This window comes from Camelus ferus, chromosome 19 (assembly GCF_009834535.1).
Source record: "Camelus ferus isolate YT-003-E chromosome 19, BCGSAC_Cfer_1.0, whole genome shotgun sequence".
NCBI classification, from domain to species: Eukaryota; Metazoa; Chordata; class Mammalia; order Artiodactyla; family Camelidae; genus Camelus; species Camelus ferus.
Genome location: NC_045714.1, coordinates 38,015,243 through 38,034,548, shown reverse-complemented (window position 1 = coordinate 38,034,548; position 19,306 = coordinate 38,015,243). Strand labels below are relative to the sequence as shown.

General features: G+C 40.6%; 2 protein-coding genes across 5 annotated transcripts in view; both read right to left on the bottom strand.

Annotated features, from left to right (window-relative positions):
- Nucleotides 1–2,495: 2,495 nt before the first annotated feature.
- Nucleotides 2,496–19,306, bottom strand: part of LOC116658005 (60S ribosomal protein L29-like) — an 801,314-nt gene continuing 784,503 nt past the window's right edge. The window contains exon 2 of the mRNA XM_032462187.1: nt 2,496–3,428. Coding sequence (XP_032318078.1) covers nt 3,085–3,428 — 344 coding nt within the window. The 3' untranslated portion in view covers nt 2,496–3,084. The remainder of the gene's footprint in view (nt 3,429–19,306) is intronic.
- Nucleotides 10,729–19,306, bottom strand: part of PROCR (protein C receptor) — a 23,153-nt gene continuing 14,575 nt past the window's right edge. For 2 of the 4 annotated variants that reach the window (XM_032462181.1, XM_014562540.2), the window contains exons 3-6: nt 17,559–17,709; nt 14,609–14,860; nt 13,923–14,198; nt 10,729–13,678 (exon numbers count right to left, since the gene is read on the bottom strand). In XM_032462181.1, coding sequence (XP_032318072.1) covers nt 13,560–13,678; nt 13,923–14,198; nt 14,609–14,860; nt 17,559–17,637 — 726 coding nt within the window. In that variant the 5' untranslated portion in view covers nt 17,638–17,709 and the 3' untranslated portion in view covers nt 10,729–13,559. Of the gene's footprint in view, nt 13,679–13,922; nt 14,199–14,608; nt 14,861–17,558; nt 17,710–17,844; nt 17,862–17,913; nt 17,932–19,306 lie in introns of those variants that run through there. The other 2 variants (XM_032462182.1, XM_032462183.1) reach the window with 2 other exon arrangements.

Below are 19,306 nucleotides of genomic sequence, written 5' to 3'. Positions count from 1 at the left end.
CAGACTGAGGCTACTTACTCACGGGAGAGCTGCCACGTGCAGGTCCACATACTCGAGTCCTTCCGTAGATGAAGGGGTAGCAGAGGAAGTCAAGTTTTGGATTCTGTACACTGGAAATGAGAATAATAACATCTACTGGGAAATGCTTGTTCGGCAGATCAACAGAGTTTTTAATGAGATAGTAGAGTAAAAATATTTCTGTAACTATAAAGTTGTATATTAAAGAGATTATTATTAAAGTAAACAGAAGACTGGATGAAATCACTTCCTTTCTCAGAAATCATTAGTTTATTTTTTCATTCATCTGGCTATCTATTGTCTATATTCTAAATCCCTGGCACTGTTCTAGATTCTAAGGATTCAAAGATGAACAAGAGTGTTTTATTTCTCCAGAGGAGGAACTAATTAACTAGTAATACCGTAGAATTAAGTAGTACTACTTAGCAAGTACTACTTATTCTAGAAGTCATCATCAGACCGTTCACTAGTCCCCAAACATAAGGTACACTTTCACCCTCTTTGCCTTTTTGCTGTTCTGTCTGTCCAGAATCCGCTCATTATTCGTTCATCAAGCAAACATGTATTGGGTTCTTTCCTTATATTGGAATTATGCTGGGACATGTCAAGAACATGTTGATAAATAAGATATAATTTCTGGCTTCAAAGATCTTAGCCTAAGAGGGGAGAAACATCTTTCCTCTCCTCACCTAGTGAAATTCTTCTCCTCCTTCAAGGCCCAGATGAAATCTATGGCCTCTCTGTAGCTTTCCCTGACCCTTTTCCCTCAGTACATAGCTTATAATTACTATGTACCTTTTTCACTCTTTCTGTGTGAAAACACGTTGTTTTGTATGCCTCTCCTCCTAGACTATAAGCTCCTGGCAGGGATCATGTTTTACCCACTTTTGCATTCCTTAGAGCAGTTTGCATGACACTTTACATCAACTAGGGCCCCAGCAACAGCTGGTTGAATTCGAAGAAGAATAAAGCACAGAAACCAAAACCTCAGACCTGGCAGGAGGCGTAAAATTAAGACACACATGTTGAACTGAATTCAAAGGAGGGGGAAGACAGAAAGCTAAGCCACCCATAGGGAGGCTTTTAGACTATGCTAGGGAGTCACTGGTTTACATTTTTTTCCATATTTATTTATTTCTGTGTAAACTCAAATTCGGCCTCCAGTAGTCAGGCTGTTGGGGGATAGGGTTAAGCCAAACATTCTGAAAGTGGTCCGAGAGGAATGGGACTTCTAGAACTCTTAGAGTTGCCCACATGCCAGCTGTCTGGATTTAGGAACTTAGAATCCTCTTTATTAGAGCTGGAAGTTATTTTAGAAATTCAAAACTCCCTTTTAGAGGGGCACTGACTTAGCCAAGATAAAAAAAAAAAACTATGAACAAATATTCACATGTGTAAGCATAGGCGATGAACCTTCCTTCCCTTTACTGTGTACTCTGTGTAGAAATGAGGATCCTATCATCTCCCTGAAAGGTCAGAGTTACTCATCCCACTGTTTTTCTGACTCTTGACCTCTCCTTCTTTGGATGTGGACAAGAATTTTCAGAGAAGCTCTGCAAGTAATCCCATTACCTCTACAGCCTGTGACTCCTGCCACCTCTCACTGCATGGTGTAGCAGCAACAGCTCAGGATCAAAAGTCAGAAGTCCCAAGTTCTAGTGCCAGTTCTCATACCAGGTAACTGTGGAAACTTGGACAAAACACTTAGTCTTTTTCAGCCTCAATTTCACCATCAGTACAAGAGTGTACAATCAAACATTTTACAATTCTACCTCTTTATTCTCCCCTGTGGACTCAGAGGAAGAGTGATCAGAGTATGGGTTGATAAAGCACAGAGAGAGAAGTAACTTCCCCTAACCTAAATCTTAAGGCTCTTTTTCTTTTTTTAAATAATTGCTTTTTTTTTGTTTTGTTTTTTTCTGGCTTCTGGTTTAAGCATTTATTGCTTTCTTTTTCCATAGTCAGGACTTTTTGTTTGTTTGTTTGTTTGTTACCACCTTGTAACTTCTTTACAGGCATATCTTGGAGATATTTGGGTTTGGTTCTGACCACTACAATAAAGTGAGTATCTCAGTAAAGCTGGTCACATGAATTTTCTGGTTTATAAGTGCGTATAAAAGTTATGTTTACACTCTATTGTAGTCTATCAAGTGTACCATAGCATTACATCTAAAAAAACACAATGTATATATCTTAATTTAAAAATACTTTATTGCTAAAAAATGCTAACCATCATCTGAGCCTTCAGCAAATCATAATCTTTTTGCTGGTGGAGGTCCTGCCTCTATGTCGATGGCTTCTAACTGATCAGGATGGTGGTTGCTGAAAGTTGGGGTGGCTGTGGCAATTTCTTATAGTAAGACAACAGTGAAGGTTGCCCCATCAATTGACTCTTCTTTCACAAATGACTTCTCTATAGAGGGCAATCCTGTTAGATAGCATTTTACCACAGTAGAACTTCTTTCAAAATTGGAGTCAGTCCTCTCAAACCCTGCCACTACTTTATCAATGAAGTTTAAGTAATACTCTAAATCCTTTGTTGTCGTTTCAACGATCTTCAAAGCACCTTCACCAGGAGTAGATTTCATCTCAAGAAACCACTTTATTTGCTCATCCAAAAGAAGCAACTCTTCATCCGTTCAAGTTTTATCATGAGATTGCAGCAATTCAGTCCCATCTTCAGGCTCCATTTCTAATTCTAGTTCTCTTGTTATTTCCACACCGCCTGCAGTTACTTCTTCCACTAAAGTCTTGAACTCCTCAAAGTCATTCATGAAGGGTGGAATCAGCTTCTTCCAAGTTCCTGTTACTGTTGATATTTTGATCCCTTCCCATGATTCATAAATGCTCTTAATGGCATCTAGAATGCTGAATTCTCTCCAGAAGGTTTTCAACTGATTTTGCCCAGATCCAGAGAACTCACTATCTATGGCAGCTATAGGCTTACAGAAAGTTTTTTTTTTTTTTTTTGACTGACAGAATCTGCCTCAGGTTTATTTGTACAAACAGCACAGAAAGACACCCCATGCAGACAGCAGCCCCAGGGTCACACCAGTCCTTCTATCCTCACATCTGCAGATGAAGGCCTCTATCTGGAGCCTTTGCGGGGGCCTGGGGACCTTTGGGAGCCTGAGCCTGAGCCAGAGCTTCAGCTGCTGCCTTGGCCTTAGTTTGACCCTTGGCCTTTGGCCAGCAGAGCCTGAGACCCTTGGCGATGTGGGCAGAAACACGTTTTCTGAGCTTGGGGTGAGCAATGTAGGTAAGTCGACTGAGCCTGTGGCTGTCGCCCTGTGGGATCTTGGGCTTGACCTCCTTGGGCTTTATGAGAACCTTGATAGCCCCAGCATGTGCACTCATGGCCTTGGTGTTGTTGGCCTGCATCTTCTTCAGGCCCTTCTTGTTGTGCTTCTTGGCAAGGCACATGTTTCTCAGGAACTTGAGGTCCACCCCCTTAAGAGATTTGTATCATTGTGATCAGGGTTTTTGGATGCTGTTTCTGTGCCATTTTCGGGACGGTTGTGCATGGTGTGGTTCTTTGACTTGGCTGTGTCTGCTTTGGGGCCGGCAGATCCCAAAGCCCAGAAAGTATTTCTTAAATAATAAAGCTGGAAAGTTGAAGTGGCTCCTTGATCCATGGGCTACAGAGTGGACGTTGTGTCAACAGGCATAAAAATAGCACGAATCTTGTTGTACATCTCCACCAGAGGGATCAGGTTCCTTGTCAATGAGCAGTAGTATTTTGAAAGGAACAGTTTGTTTTCCTGAGAAGCCATTGTAGAATTATTAATTGGCCTAATTTCAATATTGTATCTCAGATGGGACTAGGAAGGCCAGAGGAGAGAGAATGAGATGAGGGAACAGCCAGTTGGTGGAGAGGTCAGAACACACAAAATTTATTGAGCTTGCCATCTTATATGGGCATGGTTCATGGAGCCCCAAAACAATTACAATAGTAACATCAAAGATTACTGATCATCATAACAAATACAATAATGACACAGTTGAAATATTGTGAGAATTACCAAAATATGGCACAGAGACATGAAGTGAGCAAATGCTGTTGGAAAAATGGTGCTGATAGATTGCTCAATGCAGGGTTGCTACAAACCTTCAGTTTGTTAAAAACAAAAGAAACAAAAAAACCACAGTATCTGCGAGGTGTGGTAAACCAAAGCACAATAAAACAAGATACACCTTAATTGAGATATAATTCACTGTACCATAAATTCATCCATTTAAAGTATGCAGTACAATGTTTTATTTATTCAGAATTGTGCTTCCATCATCACAATCTGAATTTAGAGTATTTTTATCACCCCATGTATCCTTTAGCAGTCACATTGTGTCACCACCCCCTTCTCAGCACTAGGCACCACTAATCTACTTTTTATATTTATGGATTTCCTATTCTGGACATTTCATGTAAATGGAATCATACATGATGTGGTTCTTTGTGACTGGCGTCTTTCATTTATCATAATGTTATTTTCAAAGCTCATCCATGTTTAGCATATATCAATATTTCATTCATTTTTATGGCTACATAATATTCCATTGTACAAATATACCACATTTTGTCTGTCCATTCAGATATTTGGATTGTTTCCACCTTCTGGCTGTTATGAATAATGCTGCTTTGAACATTCATGTACAAATGTTTGTGTAAACGTGTTTTCAATTCCCTTGAGTACATACCAGAATAGAATTGCTGAGACATATGGTAACTCTGTGTTTAACTTTTGGGAAACTGTCAAATGTTTCCCAAAATGACTGTACCACTTTACATTTCCACCAGCAATGTATGAGGGCTCCACTTTCTCCACATTCTCACCAACACTTGTTATTGTCTGTCTCTTTTATTATAGCCATTCTTGATGGTGTAAAATAGTATCTCATTAGTCTTGATTTGCATTTCCTTAATGACTAACAATGTTGAACATCTTTTCATGGACTTATTTGGCCACTAGTGTATCTTCTTTTTAAGGAATGTCTGTTCAAATCCTTTGCCTATTTTTAAATTGGGTTGTTTGTCTTTTATTTTTGTGTTGTAAGAGCTGTTTATATGTTCTCTAATACTAGATCCTTATCTGATATATGATTCACAAATATGTTCTTCTATTCTGTGCGCTATGTTTTCACTTTATTGATAGCATCCTGTGAAGCACCAAAGTATTTTATTTTGGTGAAGTACAATTTATCTATTTTTTTCTTTTGTTGCTTGTGCTTTTTGTATTATCACCTAATCTAAGGCCAATATTTACACTCGTATTTTCTTCTAAGAATTTTATGGTTTTAAATCGTATACTTAGTTCTTTGACCATTTTGAGTTAACTTGTGTTTATAGTGTAAGGTTGGGATTCCAAATTTATTCTTTTGCATGTTGGTATCCAGTTGTCTTTGCACCATTCGTTGAAAAATTATTCTTTCTCCACTGAATTACTTTAGCAAATTGTAGAAAATCAACTGACCACAATGTAAGGGTTTATTTCTGGAGTCTCAGTCCTATTCCATTGATCTATATGTCTGTCTTTATGCCAGAAAACACTGTGTTCATCATTATAGATTTATAGTAAGTTTTTAAATCAAAAGTGTGAGTCCTCAACTTTTTTTTCAAGATATTTTTGGGAGTTATTTTAGGTCCCTTACACTTCCATATGAATTTTAGAACCAGCTTATCAATTTCTGCCCCAAAATAGGCAGCTGGGATTTTAATAGGGACTGTATTGCATCTGTAGATTAGATTGTGGGATATTGCTGTCTTAAAATATTGACATATTGCTGTCTTAATGTAAGTCTCTCATCAATAAATACAGGATTTTTTCCATTTATTTAGAATTTCTTTAATTTCTTTCAATGAGAACTTGTAGTTTTCAGTGTATAGATCTTATGTTCCTTTTGTTAAATTTATTCTTAAGTATTTTATTCTTTTTTATGCTATTAAAATAAAATAGATTTCTCTTTTTAATTTTATTACTGGATTGTTTATTACTAGTGCACAGAAAAACAATTGGTTTTTATATATTGATCTTGTATCCTGCAACCTTGATAAACTTGTTTATTAGCTCTAACAATTTTGTTTAGTAGATTCTTTAGGATTTTCCATGTACAAAATTATGTCATTTCTGAATAGATATATCTAATATACTTTTAAAATTTTTATTTAGTACTATACTTTTAAACTTTTTAAACTTTTTTTTATTGATTTATAATCATTTTACAATGTTGTGTCAAATTCCAATGTAGAGCACAGTTTTTCAGTTATACATGGACGTGTATATATTCATTGTCACATTTTTTTCTCTGTGAGCTACCATAAGATCTTGTATATATTTCCCTGTGCTATACAGTACAATCTTGTTTATCTATTCTACAATTTTGAAATCCCAGTCTATCTCTTCCCACCCCCGCCCCCTTTAAAATTTGTATTTAGTATACTTTTATACCTCTAGTATATCTAGTTTACTTTTACTTCCCTTCCAATCCAGGTGTCTTTTATTTCTTATTCTTGCCTGATTGCTCAGACTAGAACTCAAGTACAATGTAGAAAAAAAAGTAGGGAGAGCAGAAATTCTTATCTTGTTTCTGATTTTAGGGGAAAAGTTTCAGTCTTTCATTGTCAAGTATAATGTTAGCTATGAGTTTTTCTGTAGATAACATTTATCAGGTTGTTTTTAACTTACTGAGATGTGTTTTGTGGCTTAACACGTGATCTGTCCTTGAAAATGGTTCATGTGTGCCTGAGAAGTATATATATTCTGCTCTCGCTGAAAGAATATTTTATAGATGTGTGTTAGGTCTAGTTGTTTTATTGTGTTCTTCAAGTCTTTTGTGTCTTTATTAATTTTCTGCCATTATTAAAAACGGAGTATTGAAGTCTCCATCTATTATTGTTGAATTGTTTATGTCTCCCTTCAATTCTGTCAGCTTTTGCTATATATACTTTAAAGGCTGTTGCTGGGTGCATATATGTTTATAATTATTATATTTTCCTAATGGATCAACCCTTTTCTCATTATAAAATGTCCTTTATTATCCCTCATAACTTTTTTTTGTCTTAGAGTCTAATTTGTCTAGCCACACCAACTGTCTTATGATTTCCCCCTCCTTTTACTTCTAACCCATTTGCATCTTTAAATATAAAGTGTGTCTACTATAGATAGCATAAAGTTTGAATTTGTTTTTTTTTTAATTCAGTATGACAGTCTCTGCCTTGTGATTGGATTGTTAATCCACTCACATTTATAGTTTTTTCCAGCTTTATTGAAGTATGATTGACAAGTAGAAATCGCATATATTTAAGATGTACAATGTGGTGCCTTGATATATGTATTCATTCTGAAAAGCTAACCACAATCAAGCTAATTAGCATATCAGTTACTTTACCTAGTTACTTTAGTGTGTGTGGTGAGAACAGTTGAGATCTACTCTCTTAGCAAATTTCAAGTATACAATACGTTATTATTAACTATATCACCATGCTACACATTAGGTCTCCAGAACTTATTTATTCACCTTACAACTGAAAGTTTGTTTCCTTTGACCAACATCTCCCCATTCCCCTCCCCTAATCACCCCCAGTCCCGGGTAATCACCATTCTATTCTCTGTTACTGTGAGTTCAACTTTTTTAGATTCTACATATAAGTGAGATCATGCAGTATTTGTCTTCCTGTGTTTGACTCATTTCAGTTAGCATGATGTCCTCTAAGTTCATCCATACTGTTGCAAATGGCAGGATTTCCTTCTTTTTTAAGCCTTTTTTTTTAAGGCTATATGCCTCATTTTCTTTATCCATTCATCTAGTGACAGACATTTCAGTTATTTTTGTATCTTGGCTGCTGTGAACAATGTTGCAGCAAAAATGGGAATGCAGATATCTCTTTAAGACAGTAATACTATTTTCTTTGGATATATACCCAGCAGTGAAATTGATGGATCATATGGTAGTTCTGTTTAATTTTTTGAGGTACTTCTGTATTGTTTTCCATAATGACTGCCAGTTTACTTGCTCACTGACAGTGTATAAGGGTTAAAAATAATAGCCATCCTAACAGGTGTCAGGTGGTTTTGATTTGCATTTCCTTGACTATTAGTGTTGTTGAGCACCTTCTCATGTACCTGTTGGCCATCTCTATGTCATCTTTGGAAAAATGACTATTCAGGTCCTCTGCCCACTTGTTAGTCAGATTATTTGTTTGTTTTTTAATACTGAGTTGTATGAGTTCTTTATGCATTTTGGATATTAACCCTTATCCGATATCTGATTTGCAAATATCTTCTCCCATTTGGTAGATTGTCTGTCCATTTTGTTGATGGTTTCCTTTGCTGTGCAAAAGCTTTTTAGTTTGTAGTCCGACTTGTTTATTTTTACTTTTGTTGCCTTTCCAGTTATTTTCTTGATGGTTGATCTAGGTCTTAAAATACGCATCTTAATTTAGAGTCTAAAATATGCATCTCAACTTAGAGTCTACTTCAGAGCTATTTCTTTTAATTTTTTAGATATTGATTTTCAATAATAACAATAACCCCTTAATGTGTACAATGCTTTGCAGTTTATAAATTCCTTTCAGATTAATTGTCTTACATTATCTTTATAACAGCAATATGCAGTAAGCAGGCCATAGATTTCTATTCTCCTTTTATAGATGAGAAAGCAGAATCAGTGAGGTGAAGTGTTTGTACAAAGTCACACAGTTAGATGATGGTGGAATCAGAACTATAATTCATTCATTCAAATAGCAATTCATTTTGTGAATCATATTTGTTTAATACTTACTACTGAGCTTAGCATGGGAATGAGGATGCCTGGGAAATGCTCAGAATATTAATGCATTCCAATTAAATTGAGCAACTATAATTATATATTATAAATGTATAATTATATTGAGCAACCTGAGTTAGGTGATACAATTTTTACCTTATGGAGAGCTCACATTTTAGAATAGAAGACAAATGATTATAATACTGGGTGACAGTGTTCTAATGGGGACTGTAAGACATACTTTGGGATCACAGAGGAAAGAATAATTACGTATAGGAGAATCATGATGGCTTCACTGAGGAGATGACATTCAAGCTAGGTTTCAAAAGATGAATAAGGACTTTGCCAAGGAGAGAAAAGAATATGACATGAACTGGCATCATCAGATAGGACAAGGTATATTGGAGAAAACAAGAGTGGTTTGGAGTGGTTAGAAGGTAGGTTGAGAGAGGAGAACAGTACTATAGACTGAATATTTGTGCCCCCACCAAATTCATATGTTGAAACCTAATCCCCAATGTGATGATATATGGAGGTGGAGCCTTTGGAGGTGATTAGGTCATGAGCGTAGAGCAGTCATGAATGGGATAAGTATCCTTAAAAAAGAGACCCCAGAGAGCTCCCTCCCCTCTTCCACCTTGTGAGGACACTGAGAAGATGACTACCTGTGAACCAAGAAATGGGCCCTCCTCAGACACCAAATATGCCAGCGACTTGATTTTGGACTTCCTAGCCTCTAGCAGTACGAGTAATAAATGTTTGTCGTTTAAGCCACCAAGTCTATGATATTTTTGTTATAGCAGCCTAAACAGACTAAGACAGAGGGGTTGAAGATGAAGTTAGAAAAAACATGTTAGCGTTGGATCATGGAGGGTCTTGAACTCCATACATAAGGAATTTGGATTTTTTCCTATGGACAGTGGAAGAACTAAAAAATTCTGAAGAGAAAACTAGCATGTTTCAGAAAGTGCATTCTGATGGCAACTTTTTGACAGTACTAAGAGAGTAAGATCTGATTCTAATAGTCCAGGTTACAGCTGGTGAAGGCCTGAACTACTGTGGTGGCAGCATTGGTGAAAGGGGTGATATAACATCTCAGCGCCTGAGTACACCTGGCTCACACTCCAAGATTTCACTCGTCTCCAGAATGCTTTCTTTCCACCTTCTCCTTTCCTTTTTAATCCCTAACTTGGGAGAAGGCCTAGTCTAGCCTCAATCTCATTAACCAAGTCCAAACTCATTCTACTCGCCACATGACAGGCTAATGAATCAGGAGACAAGGTGTTGGAGCAAGGAATAATGACTTTATTTGGAAAGCCAGCAGACCAAGAAGATGGGGGACTAATGTCCTAGAGAACCATCTTACCCAAGTCAGAATTCAGGCTCCTTTTATATTGAAATGGGGAATGGGTGTGGTTGGTTGTTGTAGACTTCTTGGTGTCAGACTCCTTTATTCTTGCAGCTGCCCACATAGGTCAGGTCATGATGTTCCTGTAAACCTCCAACAAGACAAATGTTATTCTCTGTTCTGCAGCTCTTTATCTCTATATGAATGGAAAAGTGTTATACCCTTGAAGGTCAGAGCTGTGAGAATAGGCTATCCTGTATGTTTCAGGCTATAGGCGACATTCTTTTATAAAAGGGGCAGAACCAGTATGACTAAGCACAGGATACAGAGCACAGGGTTAGAGCTCAAGAAACAGATCTAATATGGAGTCAGATTTGTTCTTCCTTGTTACAATCTAGACAGTGTCCAGGCCAGGTCTTTTAAACTTGGGGTCAGTGGGTCTAACCCATCTGATGTCCCCTTTTCAACAGTGCAGCTGAAACGGGAAAGAAGACTTCAGCAGCTCTCTGTCTAACAACCCTTGATAATTCTCCAGTGTTTTACCACCTAAAGAATACACACCTTCCAGAGGCTTTAGAAGCCCAATACAATGAAACCCTCGCCTACCTTTCCAGTCTCATTTTCCACCATTCTTCTATTCTCCAATCACATTGGGCTGGTTATCCTTCCTACAATTTACTCTGCTTTTTTTCTAACTCTATGCCATTATTTAAACTGTTCTGTCTGTATTTCCTATCTGTGTGTGGTCGTATTTTACCCATCCACAAATCCCACTCTCCGCCCCACTGCTCTGCCCTAGATTCCTCTGATTCCCTTAGAAAGAGTAGAAAAAACATAAATTCTAGAATCTGAAAATATGGATTTGAATTTTGGCCCTGCTTCTTACCTTGCTTACTTACTTTACTTTTTATACTATCCTAACTAAGCATGTTTCCTAATTTAAAATGAGGCGACTACCTATCTTATAAGATCTCAGTGAGTACAAAATGATAAATACAAGTTAAAAAATTTAAAAACCATAAAGCAATACATAAATCACAACATAGCATCTTTATTTATATTTCTTCCATTTATTTGGATAGCCTGTCTTGTATTACTCTTATTTGTATATGTTTTATCTTCCCACGTAAACAATGAGCTCCTCAAGAAGGATCATGTCTTAATCATTTTATATTCTCCAAAGTACATAGCATAAAACCTTGCATGTGGAAGTTACTGATAAACACTTACTGCATGAGTAAATAAATTGATGGTGAGAGATACAGTGAAAATTTAGGAGTTTGTTTTGTTTTTTGTTTTCCCTACATCTGAAACCTCTTCCTCTGTGTGAATCTTAATGGAAGATAGGGTATCACCTCCCACAAGAGAAGCCAAAGATAACTATAGTTTTCCCTTTTCCCCTCCATCTAGCTATGGCAGAAGCCAGGAGAAAAATTAGGAGGAGGCTATTGCCACGGTCCAGTCAAAAGACTGAGAGACTTCCTCAGTTTGGAGACAGAGAGAGAAATTGTCAGTCACAGGTTGGGTTTCCTGGAAGCTGATGCTGAGACAGAGTTTGAGGTGCAAGATATTACCTAGGGGGAGGAAGCAGGATTGAATAGAGAAAGAAGTCAAACTGCAGTGTAGAGCCAACAAAGACCCAGCCAACCTGTCAAGGAGCTGGGAGTGAATACAGCTCATCAGAATTGCAGTGGGCCAGAATGGCTGAACCTTTTTACCCCTGCTTTGCTCAGTCACTGAATGAGCATCCCCTCATGCAGGACTGTTCTTTGCAGATGAGGCAGACACTGAAGGAACTGAAGCAGCTGGAGGTTATCTGTTGACTATGCTCCTTGTAGGTGAACAGCAAGAATTTCCTTGAAGGTGGAATTGGGTGGCACATCTCTATGCCTACCACAAAGAAAGAGATGAATAATGGTATCTTGAACAAAAGCAATGGAGTGGAAAGGAGGGATCAGAGTCTACAGATATTGTATTTTGTAGGTGCAGATGAAGAGGGAGTAAATAAAGTTTAACACTGAGGCCTCTACATTGATACGATTTGATAGTAATTCTTTTTAACTGAGAGTAAACAAAAGAAGAGAGAGAACAAGTTTGGGGAGAAAGATAAGGAATTTCATTTTGAATATGTCGACTCTGAAATGTCTGCAAAATATTAACGTAGAGATGATTTTTAAGAATCAAGGCAAATGGGGGGTGTCTGGAGGTCAGGAGCAAGTGCTACATTTATTGAGTTTGCATATATTATTTTATATATATTATCTTATTTAATACTCAAAATGCCTCTGTGAGGTAGGCATTGTTTTTATTATACCCTTTTTGTATATTTTATTATACCTTTTGTTTATGAAGAAACTGAGACTTGAAGAGGTTAAATGCCTAGCTCAAAGAAGTAAAACTCATCTTTCTGATGACAAAACACATGCTCTCAAAGACATTATGACATTGCTTCCCCATGGAAACCACCACATATAGCTGGTATTTGAAGTCATGGAAAGTCACTGGAAAAGGTATAGTTGAAAGGGGAACAAAAGGAGCTAAAAAATGGAGTTCTAAGGAAGCCAACATTTCAAAGGTGAATTGAGAAAGATGAGATAGGCAAAGGGATTGACCGAGTAGCCAGAAGAGTTGTTAAAAATTAGAAGCCTGCTATCTCAGAAGTTAGGGTAAAAAGAGAGTCCTAGTCCACAAAGTAAAACGTTGCAGATATCATGGAAGATGAAGGTTTCACACTTAGAGATCATTAATGATCTTAGAGCAGTTTACAGAGAAGTCAGATTGCAGTGGATTGAAGAGTGAGTGGGAGATGAGGAAGTAGAAGCAAAGGGCATAGGCTACTTTCCCAAAAGTTTGCAAAGTAGAGGAAATAATAATTCCATATACATAAGTAAGGAATTTATTTATATTAATTAATTAATAACTCCTCACTCCCATATTGTTTGGATTTTATGCTTCCACCATTTTTCTGGTTATTTCTACCCCTATTGTACCAGTGTCCTGTCCCAAGTCTAACATACCTGGAAGCACTGAATGTTGGTTATTAGGGTTGTGGATGACTTGTTTTATTTGTTTATGTGTTTTGAATGACTCAGGTGACTCTATCTTTGGAAGATGGGCCATAGACCACACCCGCTGCCCCAACTCCATCATCTGTTTTCCACAAATACAGATAAGCATTCACTTTTCAGACCAATTCAGCAAAGTATGCAAGTTCTTAGGTTCTTAGCAAACCAAGTATCCTGTCTACTTAGGCTCCTCCCTTTTCCTCCCCCAAACTCTTGGTGGGCAGATCTTGAAGAAATGAGCTGCTACTCCAAATCTTCTGGAATATAATGCTCCAGATGGGGAATCTGTATGGTTCTGCAGTGAGCTGAGATCTTCCCTTGCCAGCCCTCATCAGTCTAGCCCTTTTCCAGAAGGGGCAGGAGAGTCATTAGCGCTGCCGCCGTCCACCTGTGCACAGGAAGATGCCTACAGCCACTCCAGCGATGATGAAACAGCCCACCAGGATGCCCAGGACCAGCGAAGTGTAGGAGTGGCCTGTTTGGCTCCCTGCAGAACATGCAGAGAGTTAGCTTGAAGAACATACTCCCAAGAAGTCCATGGTTTGAGTCAAACCCCAGGGGATTTCATCCCCAAAGAAAGGGGGCTTTTTCACCAATATACATAGGGCCTGTGTACTCTGTCCCAAACCGCTGGCCATGAGTCTCCTCTTGCTCAAGGTATCCACCCTTCAGATCCATCTATTTGCCTGGAACAACCCACCCAACACACAGGCCCCTCCCCAATCCCATACCTTTCGAGTTATTCGTGATGTGTTTCTGCACGTACTGCACACAGGTGTCCTGCAGAAATTCCTGCAGTTCGTACCGAGTACGATTGTACTTGTTGAGCTGCTCCAGAGTGTAAGTGACCACTGCGGAGGATGCCTGACGCTCTGCCACCCATGAGGCTGTCTCTGGCCGGAAGTTTATAAAGGCGCTCCCGTTCACAGCCACTTCGAAGAAGACATGGGCTCTAGAGCCCTCAGGAGGCAGCTCGCAGCCGAGGAAGCAGCGAATGGTCAGAGGAACTGTGGATAGGGGATTCAGAGTCAGGGGGCTGTGTGGAAAGGGTGCCAGGTTTAGGGGAAAGACCGCCAGGGAAAAGTGTGTTTTGGGGTTCAGAGTGGATCAGGGACAGGGCGTTGGAACAGGGACTATCCCGAGATTATGCCAGCAGGACGAGGGCCTGGCAGATGGTACGTCAGCTAGGACACCCACTCCTCTCCAGCCTGAAGCTCCCACCCAGCAATTAGCAAACGCAAAAAGACCACGTCCATTCAGGGCATCCCCAAACTGGGTTCCTTGATAAGGCCCCGCCCTGTTCTTCCACAGGCTAGCCCCTCTGGCCACCCCTCCACCGTTAGGTCCCGCCCATTGGCCACGCCTCCCACCTTAAGGGCCCACTCTCACAAGCCCCGCCCCTGCGCGCTCCACTCACAGGCCACGCCCCGCTCGCGGTGCACCACCTGCACCAAGCCCAGGAACTCCTGCAGGTAGCGCACCAGGCGGTTCTTTGTGAGCGTCCAGCTCTCGGGCTCCTGCAAGGGCTGCAGCTGTTCGATCGTGACGTTGTTGCCCGGACCTTCCAGCACGTGCGTCAGAACCCCCCCCAGCGTGGCGTTTCCCTGGTGCCACACTTGAGAGGGATTGCGGAAGTAGGAGACCTGGAGCATGTGGAGGTCCCGCGGGCCTGGAGGCAGGAGTCAGCGCGTCGGGCCCAGGCCAGCGTGGGAAGGGTGGACATGTAACCCGAGATAATAATCCCCCACCCAGAGGTCGGCCGCCCACCTTCAAGGCCCTTCAGTAAGTGTCCTCCCACTCTTCCTCCCATTTGACGCTTTCAGTAATCCTAATAGGAGGACAGGACACCGGTTATTATCTTTGTTTTACAGATGAGAAAACTGAGGCCAGAAGTGCAGAAGCCACTTGCCCCAGGGTAATCCAGACAGTTGGTGGAAGAGCCACTCTGATCTTTCTTTCTCTCACCCCTTCCTTCCCGCCCCCTCCATTTCGGGCTGGTTAGCAAATCCTGAACTACAATGAAATCTCAATTCCATCTCCTATTCTCTGTCTCCTGACTGCAGCCCTGCTTCAGGTTCTCATCTGGATCAGAGTAGTAACTTCCTTCCTCATTCTCCTCCACTCATTTTTCAGTTTCATCCCTTCTAATCCGACCTCCACCTAGCCTGGAAGTAAGTTTATGTCCTTCTCCTGCTTAAAATTCTCCAGGGACACACTCCCCTATCAATAATATTAATAATAATAACCATTAAGTGTTTATTATGACCTGGGCACTGTACTTTATATGCATTATTATCTTATTTGTGCCTTCCTCCCATTAACTTGATGTAGCTACTATTATTAACCCCAGTTCACATGGAAAATAGGCCACAGCAGCATAGCAGAGCCAAGGTTTGAGTGCAGGCAGCCTGACCCAGCATTCTTAGCCACTCAGCTATACAGCTTCCCCATAGAATATCTGTCCGTAGAATCAGGTCCAAAGTCTTTAGCCTGCCATTCAGGGCTGCGGAAGACCAGGCCCCACCTGCCCTTTTTTTTTGGACTCTTTGAGGTGATTAGATAGTGTATCAAAGTACTTGGAGTCCCTCATGCTACCTTTTGGCTGACATGTGAATAACATGTCAGGCTTGCTCTGTATCCTGGCAAATTTCTATTCATGCTTTAAGATCCAGCTCTTTTTGCCTTCTCTTTGGAGAAGTTTTCCTAATGCTTCTTCTCTTTACCCTCTCAGACACAGCAGATCAGTTGCAGTGATTCCCAGATTCTGCATAACTGTCTTCAAACACACAGGCTACATTGGGTTCCTCTAGGCTATGGAATTGAAGGAGGATTAATAAAATGGCCACACTTAGGCTAACAGATTGCTTATTCTTATGCTTGCCCTTAAACGGTCAACTGACCTGACTGATCAGGTGCTACTCACAGTTCCAGGCCCACTGTTGAAACTAAAGCTATTGATCTTACTATTTCTACTTTATTCAAAAGCTATAATCATGCTTGGGTGAGTCAATCTCCAGGGAGAAGGTCACAGAACTGTAACATTACAAAGTAGGCTAAATACCAAGAAAACCACACCTTGAGTGCTTACGAGATAAAGAGATTGAAAAAGTGACAGAATGGGTTGCTTGAAAACATCATGATGCCATTCTAAGTCTTCTGATGAGAAAATGATTCTGTTGATTGTTATCAATGCTTTATTATTTGAGCTATGGCTATATAACCACCCTGCCCCATCCCCAAGGTGGGTTCACAGTTTTGAAGGAACTAGCCTGCTGTGAGTCCCCTTTGCCTGGCAAAGTAATAAAGCTGCTTCTTTTGTTCTAAGCTCCAAGACCTTGTCTCTGGGTTATTTGGCTTGTCAGGCACTGGGGCTGATCTTTTGGAAATAAAATCATGTCTGGTTATCTCTGCCTCCCACACCCCACTAAAGGCCTGGCACAGAGTTGGAGCCCACAGAGTGTTGGGGGAGGGGATGAGTCTGGGGTTGTACATCTGTGTGTGTGTGTGTGTGTCTTGTCCAGGTTTGAATCTGAGAAGTTGTGCTCTGTGTCTGCAGATGTGAATAAGTTATCTGCATGGGTAACCTTGTAAAGATTTTGTGAGAGTTAAATGAATCCATACACATATTAACCACGGCAAGCACTCACTGAATACTCGTTATTTTCTCCCTCTCTGAGGGGGAGACTGAAGATACAGAGATTGTGGGAGAGAGGAGGGGAGGCCCCTGTGTGATTACAGTGCAGGCCAATAACTCTCCTTCTCTGCTTAACTGGAACTGCTTCAGGCAGCCTGATCCCCCATGAGTTGTCCTACTGACCACAGCTAGTCTTTCCCCCGAGTTTCACCTCACCAACTCCCCCTAGTCTTCCTCTACCTTCTCTTGTCTCCTCTTTTGCCCCACATATCCCAGCCCCAGTCTTTCCCCAAGTCTTCCATCAGTTCTCCTAGTGTCTCCCATTTCTTCCATCTTTTCTCTCATTTCTGAGTCTCTTTCCATCTTCCCTAGACTCACCTCCATCCACCATCACCCTCAGATCTCCATCTCCAGACTTTGCCCCATCTCTCCTCTCTCCCTTCGGCTAATTCCCCCTACCCCTTTCTACCAGTCCCTTTCCCATTTTCCCAGTCTTGTTCCTCCCCAGCCTCCCCTTCCTCCCCCCATCCCCACACAGAGCTGAACTGTACTTCTTCACCTTGGCTTTGGGACACAGACCAGTTCTCAGGACCCTGTCTGGTCTACACAGAGATCCAGCTGGCTGTAGATACAGACACAGTGGGAGAAGCTCTCCTCTGGTCTTGCCCATGTACCCAGACAGGCTCAGTATCTCCAGAACCATCCCGAGGCAGGAGCTGTCCCCTTGACTCACCACCTGAGGCTTCCTGGCTACAGAGGGCCCAGCCGGGCAGGAGCAGTAGAGGCAGCAGTGGCAGCAACGTTGTCAACATCCTGTAGCTTCAGTTCTTGACCCCACCTGGGCTCTTGGCTCTGGCAGGCTGGGGGCTCCAGCTGGCTGCAGCCTAGGGGAAAAAGAAGTGAGCGCTGTCTGGGAGGGAGGAGGCTAGACAGGGGAGGCTGGAAGGTGGCCAGGGCATGGGAAGAGAAAGAGGGCGGCAGCTTATAAAGTGTTATTCCTGCCCTGTCTCATTTCCTACCGGGGGGCCGGCCTCCCTCTTGCCCTCCCTCTGCTCCGCCCTGCAGCACACTCTCCAGCCCAGACCTGCCTTTTCCCTTTTCCCTGGGCCGCTTCTGAGGAACGGAGCGGAAAAGGGGGAGAAGGGCCGGGAGAGAAGTCCTGCCCTCGCTGAGTCAGGGGGTGGGGCATCTGTTTTCAAATTAGAGCAGTTTCTAGGGTGTTGAGATCAGCAGGTTCCTGATGGGGAAACTGAGGCCCAGAGAGATGTAGGGAATTGCCCAAAGCTTATACATCATGGTGGTGACAGATCCGGGATTAGAATTCAGCTTTCCAGCATGCTGGCTGCATTTTTTCGGAATTTTAAGTAAATAGTAATTACACAATCAGGGATCTTGCTCTCAGAAATAGTCACAAATTGAGTATAAAGCAGCTTCAGGCAGCATTGTTTGCAACAGGAGGGAATTATGAACAATCTAATTCTCAACAGAAGATTAGTAACTTAAAGCCGTATTTTTCAAACTGAGATCACCATCTGTTAGTGAGCAATGAAAACAAACAATTTGGCAGGACATGATTAGCAGGGTTTTTTCTGTAAGTAAAATAGAGCAGTATAAAAATTTTCAGTGCATCACCCTTGGTAAGGGTATTATTTCAAGAAATATTTGTTCAGCTGTATCTGTGTGTGTTTTGGTTTTGTGTGTGTATGTGTCTATGATGGATTTTGGATAGCAGTATAAAATTTATTTCTTACTCTTAGGAAGCAAGTAGAAAAATTGGGAAGTCCCACCCTCAAACTATGATAATCTAGACTGTGGAGTATTATGCACTTGTTAAAAAAACACCTTCCCTGCCCAATCCCCACTTTATTTTCATCATATCACTTAGCACTACCTGGAATTACATTATTCATCTACATGTTTATTGTCTGAATGTCCCATCAGAATGTAAGCTCCATGAGGATAGAGGCTGTCCATCTTGTTAGCTACTGTATCTAGAATAGTGCACATAATAAATAATATAATAAATATCAGCTAATGAATGACTGAATGAGTCAGTCATGAGAGAGTTACGATATAAACCTCCAAGAGTAAGTTACAGAATATTATATACAGTTTAGAACCATTTATGTGTCAGCCACACACACGACAACAAAACAACCTAGTTTTTTATGGGAGTAAATGAATCTGAAAGGATGTACATCAAATATAGCAGTGGTTTATCTCCAGGGAGGGTCCTGAGATTAAGAGTTAGGGATGGCAATCTTGTGAAAGTCTTTTTCACCCTATTTTGTGAAGGGTTTTATCAGTCTATCTGTATTGTTTGGAAAATTTGCATCTAGAATGTGATCATATATCTTTTGTTGAATTAAAAATAAAAGTTTAAGTAACAAATTGTGGTCGAAGAAGATGGCAGATCATTATGAGTGGATGTGTTGACAGGAAACATTGATAAATGAAAAAGAAGTATGGAATGATATGTAT